Consider the following 8,999-nt stretch of genomic DNA (forward strand, 5'->3'; position numbering starts at 1 on the left):
AAAAAATGAATGGGTAAAATAAAGAAGAGACATGCTTAATGGTGATGATGCAGCTTGGCATTAACTGGGTGTTGTTTACGAACATTGTCTCCTTAATGCTCCTTTAGTTTTTGTATTTTTCTTTGAGCACTTTAACATGAAAAATATTGTTTTTTCTTATGGCTTCTGGCTCTTCACTTACATTCTAAACTCTAGTAAATTTCTTAGAGCCCACAAAATCCAAACTTTTGTTGCTCTTAATTAAATTCAACCAGAAATTATATCGAATTTTTGTGATCCAGTGTAGGGTAATGTATGTTTCCGTGACGTGTTTTGAATACGACTCTACAAATGCAAACATATCATTAATTATCACAAGTCCACATAAATAAAAATGATATAACCATTTAAAGAATGACTAATTCGGTCTTTTATTATAATTCATATGAACGAAACCCTATTGATAGATTACATACTTGTATCATTTGCCAAGAATAAGTAAGATTTTTTTTATATGTATAATCTATATACGTACGAGAAAGCATAGAAGCTCGTCGATCTAATATTTGGCGACTTTAAAGTTTTTTTAAATAAACTAGATGATAGATTCATAAAGTTTTGTAATATAGATTATCTCTTTTGATCGACGGAATATTTTCAAAAGAGCTTAGAATACAGTGAATGGACTTTTGGGGTGAATAAAAAAATAGAGGCATGATTAGCGAAAGTGCGTAGGTAATGACTAATGAATTACGCCATTAAGCAACAAAACAAAAAAAAGTTAAGGATTGGTTAACTTCTTGAATTAAAAAGTATATGTTGATACTTGATATATATATATACACAAAGTGTCCTTTGCTTCGATTTAAGTTTAGGAATTAGAAAGGGATAAACTCCAAAAATTATAGTAGAATTAGATCATTGATTTGAGCTGTAAGAGGAGGTTCACACGTCAATTATTATACCAATATGGACATCAATACTCTGACAGAGTTGGTACCTAAGGCTGTGCCTAAGAACCTAAATTGGATACAGAGATAGAGGCTATGGTCTGTTGTGCTTTTAAAGAAAATATCAAAATATTAAAGATTACGTTTCCAAGATTTGGGGTTAAGATTGGTAGTCTCATATATATACACTACTAACATGTAGAGAGAGAGCATCATAATATTTCGCACCGCTAGGTACTTCACGAATTACCTTTTACATTAATTAATTCCAAGATTTAGAATAGTAAACATTATAAAACCGTAGAATCGTTGTTTCATTTAAATAAGCAATATATATATATACTAGAATTGGACCATTTATTTTATTTATTTTGTAATTTTTATTTAAAGTGTTTTATATTTTTTTCACAATATGATTGTTTTTTTGTTTTTTGTTCAAACATTATGTTATGTTGAATATAACTTATGAAAATAACATCTATTTTGTAAGATTTATTCTAGTAGATCTAGATTTTGAGCCGCAGTACACTGCAGTTTAAGTTATTTGATAAAAATATTAATTTTGGTTTGTTAATTTTATTTGATTTGTTAATTTTTTAAAATTATATATTGTATTTTGATTGTTAATTATATGACTTAACCTACACTATACCGCATATTAATTATTTTGTTACAATATTAATTAATCGATTTAATTAGATACGTCTATTAATCTAATATTTATATTGTTAACAAAATAATGAGATGATATTTTATCCCTGTAACACCAAATTAATGACATTTTAAGCTTTTATTAATATCTACTCAAACATGTCTAGCCATATAACTTGTCGTGTGATATTTTAATTCGTTGTACACCGCAGAAAAAACTTCATAAAAATCTAAACATATTTTTAAAATTTAAAATGTTTTAATAAAGTTTCTTTTTTTTAAGAAATTGAACTACTTATAATATTTGAACTTCTTATAAAATTTAAATATTATTAATATCTTAAACGGTTATAAAAAATTAAATGTTTTAATAATTGAAATACTAATAATCTTTATTTTTTAAAAAGTTCACAAAATAATGAGATGATATTTTACCCATGTAGCAACGAATTAATGACATTTTAATTTTCTATTAATATCAACTCAAACATGTCCTGCCATATAATCAGTCCTGTGATATTTTTAATTTGTATATATTATTAAAATTTCAAATGTTTGAATAAATTTTATTAGTTTAGAAATTGAAATACTTATAATATTTGAACTTCTTATAAAGTTAAAATATTATTCATATCTTAAACATTTTATAAGAAGATGAATGTTTTAATAATTGAAATATTAATAATCTTTAATTTTTTTTTGAAAATTATACATTTGAAATTTTAAAGTTATTAAAAGTTGAAGTTCTTTAAAATAAATAACCATAATAAAATGCATAAATTTTTTAGCTTCAATGCCTAAATCATGGTTTCTGCTCATTCGTATTCAAAATCATTTTTGGTCTCTTTTTTATTAATATGACTTTGAATCTTTGCCTAGTTTTCTTAGGTGATGTAGAGCATTTTGTATATTTTTTTTATTCATCAGTTGAGCTTGTCTGTTTAAAAAAAATAAATTACATCATATGCAGAAAAATCATATATTTTATTAACTAAATATATTAGATAAAAAATAAAATAATTTAAATATAAAATAAAATAAATGTTAAAGAAGAATCACATATTTTTGTTTTAATTAGGTTGAGAGATTTCCTTATCTTTTAAATGTTACCTATAATTGATTTATATGTTACTATAATTAACTAAATCCATACTATCCTTACTTACCAAAAATCAGACTAACCCCTATATTATGATACACCTATGTCACAAGTTTATAACCAAAAAAACATAAATATATCTATTATATAGTCTACAAAAAATGGGAAAATTTGTTTTACGGGGTATAGAAAGGCATGTGCTGAAATGACTATGAGAGAAAATAAACTTAACTAAAAACTGCAAAGTGGGAAAATTTGTTTTATAATTTTTGTTAATTTTACGGGGTTGTACGTAGGTCAATAAGTTACGGGTCTGGTTGGTAACGTAGTCAAAACTGTATAGAAAAGTTGTAATCTAAAGTTGTAAGCTTTTACGGAATAATGCAAAGGTGTAAGAAATAAGTGTGGATGAAAGCTGTAAAAAAAAAAGCTGTAAAACTTTTAATAAAGTTATTGATAAAGCTTTTGTGATTGGTAAAAAATCAAAACTGTATAAAATAGTAAAGGTTTGTTTTTGTCACCAATCAAAATCTACATCAAATTAGAAAGTCTTGGTCGCTAACAAAACAAGCTTTACTGAATCTTGTTCACGTATTTATCATTGACTTTACTGTCGATATGACTATCGGATTTTGTTTAGACAGATAAGCCAAACATTTTTCGTAAATAAATTTTGTTGAGATGCTAAAAAAGAGGACATGAATTTGAATTATATTATGTTTGGTAATATTTCGAACAAATGTTCTTACTATTTTTTTTTTTTTAGTCGATGAAGTGATAGTTAACTACTAACTCAGTCTACTCAAAAGTATATCAAGTGATGATCACTAACTACTGCGACCACTCGGCCACAATTGTATCTTGATAATCTCTTAACCTAATCAAAACTAAAAACTTAGGTATGTCATATGTGTGGACTTTATTGCTACACCTCAAATCTAGTCCAATTAATTTTCATTTGTTGATATTTTTTTATTAGTGTTTACACTACACAATATACTATAGGGGGTATCCACAACACAATATATACAACCTGTCGTCCTGTCCACAATATGTCTTAAATAATCTCTAAACTTAAAAGTTTATAAATGTTTAGATGCTATTGCTACATCTCAATTCTCGTCCAATTAAGTTTTCGTCTCTTGTTAAAACTAATCTAAAAAGAGAGTTCGTACCGCAGAACAAAAGAAGGCACGCAAAAGACGACTTCAGTCATCCATAATCACATTAGAATACGAAATATACAACAAACGTTTTTCGTGAATAGTTTTATAATTGTGTCCGAAGCTATAAGTTGTATAAGCCCTTTAGGCAAAATAACTTAACTAAAACAAAGATATACTAGTACTAAGTATAAAGTACCGTAGGAGTTAGGTCCGTAGCCAATTAACTTCGACCTCTAAAGCAAAGTATGCCGCCTTTCTTTCTAACTTACATCAAATTTCAACTTAAAAAATGTTATTAAAAGTGGATATTCGTAATTTTTATCACAATTTAGGATAATGATACAAATAATTAGACCCACAAATATATGCTTCTAATGATGAAATGATTATGTGGAAGACATACGAAGGTTTTCACTTTTCACCAACTAAACTCTTCCCTAATCCCTCACCCCCACATATCTTGTCTAATACTTTTATTAGACTACTACTAGCATCAAAGTCCAACTTTTGTGTCTTCGTATCCCTTTCATCTTTTTAATTGTATACGATTAAGAAAAACTAAAGTTGAGTTAACTATTTACAAAGAATACAACCTTTAAGTATATTTGAACTAGTGTACATGAAAGTATCTTTTTTTTTTGCAGCTACATGACAGTATCTTGAATTTGGATGATCGAATTATTTTCCAAAAATTTGATAAGAGTTGATTGCTATAATATTTATCTAATAGCAATTTCAGTTAATAATTTTTACATACATATATCATATAAGCATAGATCAGTTGATAAATTAATATCTTCTTTTCTCTAACTTAAGTTGATAAATAAATCTTGTAAGCATAGATTATGGTGATGGAAGTTTACATGCATGGCTTCATGATATACATCCTTTTTGTTTATTGTGGCACATCATGGTGCGAGTTGATTCTTGTTATTCAAAGTCTGCTTTAGTACTGTAGTTAACAATTTACTGTAGTTAACAATTCTTAATCAAAGTCATTACATTTATACCAAATATTAACAACCAAGTTTTAAAAAAACATTTCATGATATTATTTTTCTGTAAGGTTATATATCATAGGCTCTGAATTTATGTAATGGATCATAAGCCTATTTAAGTACAAATATGGCTCAATGCAGCCCTTCCTACAATTTCCAACATTTTGAATCTTAGCTATTAAATATACATCCAATGTGGTTCAGAGAGATAAAAGCAAATCAAAAACAGCTAAGGGTGTCTATTAGCTCTTCTTTTGATTATTTGTTGGACAACACAGAAACCATAAAGGATTACAAACTATAGGGTTACCATACAAAGAGTAATTAACGAGAGAGGGGGAGAGATCGAGTAATAAAAGACTTTGAAACAATGTATATAGTTTCACTCGGTAACTTGACTGAGATGCGGCACATAACCAGTGAATGGACAATAGAACCCCATGCACATTATTGGATCTTTCATGTTCTTCTCCATGATCCTTAGATTAACCATAACATCCGCCTAAGGTTTTAATCCAAAAATAAACAAAAAACAATAAAAAAAAGGTCTCATTAGACAGAAAAGCCAACCAAATGCAGAAATATTTATGGAATTTGTCTCAAACTTACTTTCATCTTTTGATATTTTGAAGTGAATACGTTAGTGAAAGTAAGGACAAAAGGGCCAGGTGAAACAGGACATGCCGTTATATCACAAAGGGAGTAAGTAGGTCTGAAGTATCGACCCCTTAAGTAGAGATCTACACTAACTCCACTAGGGATTGCAATCTCTGTTTACACCAAGATATGTGATCAAGATCAGAGATTATAGCATCATAATGTTTAGGGCCAAATACTTGGTTATCAAGATCAATATCAACTTCAAATTAAATTGCGAGTATCATGAAAAAATATGGGAATTACTTACTTGTATAGCCGGTTATTGTAAAGTTAGCATTATGGGTACGATAAACCGGATATGGAGAAATGTCCACAGCAGTGGGTATAGCGGGATACTGATGCTGAGCTAGAAACAATACATATCTTGAGAAACTATATTTGTAACATGAAGCTATATAATGATCTAACAAATTAAGCTAGAAACTATATATATATATATATATATATATATATGATCTAACAAATTACTGATTTGACTTGCTTCATGAATAATAATATATAAAATTAGTTGTTATCGTCAATTAACGAAAGTTCAAACCCGAAAAATCAAAAATAAAATGATGCGAACACCTTACTATATATGATTAAGTTTTCTTTTAACTTTTTTTTTTTGAAATCAAAGTAGTTTACAAACATTAAAATAGATACTTACTGTCGCAGTTTCCGAAGAACCTGGTTTTGTTACCCAAAGCAGGTAAGAGAAAGAGTGACACGAGAAGAAGAAGCAGCAAAGGCTTGGCTTGAGATATCGCCATAAAATTAGCTCGTTGATCTTCACTAAAGAAATTTATTTGATTTTCTGTTGTAGTGCGTGTTATGTTTAGATATGTATGCCTACTATTATATATATATATATATAGTCTTTTAGATAGGTGTTCAAATTAGTGAAGATAACACATATACATACTACAATATTAGTGAAGAGAGATATTTTAATTTTCTTTTTGTATACGTGTTATGCTTACACACATATATTTTAATTTATAGTCGTTAGGTTGTAAGATTTGCCAAATTAATTAGTTCCTCACTTCAAAGTAAAATATCTCCCACGTTATACGCGAGAAACTTAAAAAATAAATAAAAAGAACTTCAAAATATTTTCAGACTTCAGTAGAGATCGATGTATATTATGGGTACTACTAGTCTACTACTACGTGTTGTGCTTCTGTTTGGTGTTCTGCAATTTTTTTTTTTTTTGGTTATACTACGTGTCATGCTTCAAAGTTCATTGCATGCCGACTATATTTTGCTGTCGATAGAGTGATTATACGATTTAACAGACCCAAAAGTAAGAAAAATTACACATGTTCACCGGAAAAAACAAGACTATATATTGCATGAATTCGGCTCGAATAAGATAGTAATTTCGGCGATTGTCTAATAACATTATTTATTATATTATTGGCATCAAACTCTTTTTGTTTTGTGTTTCCTTCCACTTTCATCTTTTTTTCTTTTTTTTCATTTTTTTTCATACCAATTTAGTGATACACAAGCCATGACTGGTACAATTTTTAAAACAAGAAACTAATACAGACAAATGCCCATATTACAAAGGGTAACCAAATCTTCCACTTTAATTAGCTTCTTATCTCTTCATGATAGGACAACTAGCCACGCCCATGGTTCCCACGTCCACAATTTCCGCGTCCACGATTCCCACGTCCCCGGTTACCCCTACCTCGAGCAGTAGAAGATTCTTGTATCTCCTTAGCTTTGATGGAAGGTTGAACCGGTCTTTCACGCAAAATTCGTTGTCCAGCCGGAGTCATTTGATCCAACAATCTCGACTTAGTGTCGGAATCATCGGACTCAACTGAATCTCCATCTGACTCAAGTGACTCTCCATCTGAAAACGAAGACCCCAAATGGTTAAACCTGTTGTTAGTCATGACATGTCTTACCTCACGTTCACTAAGAGCATGTTCATGTGAGCCTGCAATTTCAGTAACTGTTTCAACTGAGTAAACAGCCTCCAGTACGATTCCAGCTTCAACAATTGTGTGACAATCTGCCACCTCGGTGCTTTCCTCTACGACTTGGAATGGCTAGCCTCAACTGCGGTATCGAGTTGGAGTTCTGTGGCTGTGGTAATGGGAGTAACTAGAGGCTCGGATGGAAGAGTGATTGGTGATACCAAAATAGTGAGACTAGAAATACCTACAATAGTAGGAGCGGTGACATCTTTTGTAACCAGATGGGTAACTTTTTGATTCTGCAGATGGGGGTGCAAACAACGGGAGACCTTATGCCCTAACTGTCCACAATCTCCACAAACAGCTGGGATCCAAGCATATTTAACATTCACCATAGAAATGTTACCCCTTTTGTCAGCTGCAGCAATCCTAGTAGGGAAAGCTTTACTCAGCTCCACTTCCACCAATATCTTGGCCTCACCCATTAAGGAAGGGTCAAGTCTTGGTTTATACGTAGCCATAGAAGCACCTAAACCTGATGCAATATGACTAATTCCTGGAATTGAGTATAACCTGTGTGGTATATTTTTGAGTGTTATCCAGACAGGAATAGTTGATTATCTCCGGAAGATCAAAAGTGTCTGCAGCAGACCAAGGAGCAACAAACATAAGACAATCATCAACATGCCATAGTCCTCTTTGTAGAACCCAAGCTCTGGTTGAAGCATCCGGGATATGGAAGAGAAATCTTGAACCATCTAACGCATAAAGCTCTTACACTTTCTACCCCAAATTCTATTTAACAATGCATGAATCAAGCCACCAGGAGGTTAAATTCTATTTAACACTGCCATAGTCCATCGTCTTACATATACGGTTAAAAAAGAAACTACATTTGAGTTAATTAATTAGAAAGAATATATAATTTGAACTAGTTGTTTTACAAGTTAGCATACATGAACGTATAATACTGAAAGTCTGAAACTGGATCAAATTATATTCTTAAAAAAAAAAAGACAAAGGTAATCAGTAACTTTTTGGTGATTAAAAATATTAATGATTAGCAAAGTCAGCTTCCCACTCCTATTTTTTTCGTAATTTTTGGTGATCAAATCACCTTAGCTCGAATTTATATGATGGGCCTATGGCCCATATCAGATCTTATTGGTTTTTTTTTCTTACACTATTCTCTTCAGCTTTCAATTTGTCTTTCTTCTTCTTCTTCTTCTTCTTCTTCTTCTCCAATTTCAGATTTGATGCTCTCAAATTGGTAAAACTACCGGAAACAAAATCCGAAATTGCAGCAGTCGCAGGTATATGTCAAGTGGTGAAGAACCCAGAACTTCAATTTTCTTTTAAACCAGTTCGATTTGAAACTAATTAAGTGATATTTATATGGATCTTGAAATTTATACAAATAGGTTTGAATCGGTGGCTGATGTACAATTGAAGCAAAGAAGAGGATACATCTGGGCAATCGCAGATGGTCTCAATGCAGCTCTTGCCGCCATCTCTGCCAAGTTCTTCTCATCTCTCGTAAGATTGTTCTGTTTCTCTGTTTTTTTTTTTTTTTTTTTTTT

At 30.5% G+C, this 8,999-nt stretch overlaps 2 protein-coding genes and 1 pseudogene across 2 annotated transcripts in view; 1 reads left to right on the top strand and 2 right to left on the bottom strand.

Annotated features, from left to right (window-relative positions):
- Nucleotides 5,063–6,431, bottom strand: LOC104777125. The gene is made up of 4 exons (XM_010501336.1): nt 6,156–6,431; nt 5,751–5,849; nt 5,453–5,613; nt 5,063–5,345 (listed from the first exon to the last, which is right to left on the bottom strand). Exons 1-4 carry the CDS (start codon nt 6,256–6,258, stop codon nt 5,226–5,228), a joined length of 483 nt encoding a protein of 160 aa, XP_010499638.1. The 5' UTR covers nt 6,259–6,431; the 3' UTR covers nt 5,063–5,225.
- LOC109130545 lies at nt 7,114–8,280 on the bottom strand (annotated as a pseudogene).
- The window catches only part of LOC104778978, a gene marked incomplete at its 5' end in the record, with an annotated part of 860 nt that continues 546 nt past the window's right edge, over nt 8,686–8,999 (top strand). Inside the window, 2 exons of the mRNA XM_019240208.1 lie at nt 8,686–8,732; nt 8,841–8,955. Of these exons, the coding sequence (XP_019095753.1) occupies nt 8,686–8,732; nt 8,841–8,955 (162 nt within the window). The remainder of the gene's footprint in view (nt 8,733–8,840; nt 8,956–8,999) is intronic.

Source organism: Camelina sativa, chromosome 3 (assembly GCF_000633955.1).
Source record: "Camelina sativa cultivar DH55 chromosome 3, Cs, whole genome shotgun sequence".
NCBI classification, from domain to species: domain Eukaryota; kingdom Viridiplantae; phylum Streptophyta; class Magnoliopsida; order Brassicales; family Brassicaceae; genus Camelina; species Camelina sativa.

What these genes read in the sequence shown, in the direction of transcription:
- LOC104777125 (XM_010501336.1), bottom strand. Translation starts at nt 6,258, where the DNA reads ATGGCGATATCTCAAGCCAAGCCTTTGCTGCTTCTTCTTCTCGTGTCA. An exon ending in TACAATAACCGGCTATACAA is followed by an intron (nt 5,614 to 5,750) that starts GTAAGTAATTCC and finishes TGGTGTAAACAG; the next exon opens with AGATTGCAATCCCTAGTGGA. An exon ending in CAAAATATCAAAAGATGAAA is followed by an intron (nt 5,346 to 5,452) that starts GTAAGTTTGAGA and finishes TTAAAACCTTAG; the next exon opens with GCGGATGTTATGGTTAATCT.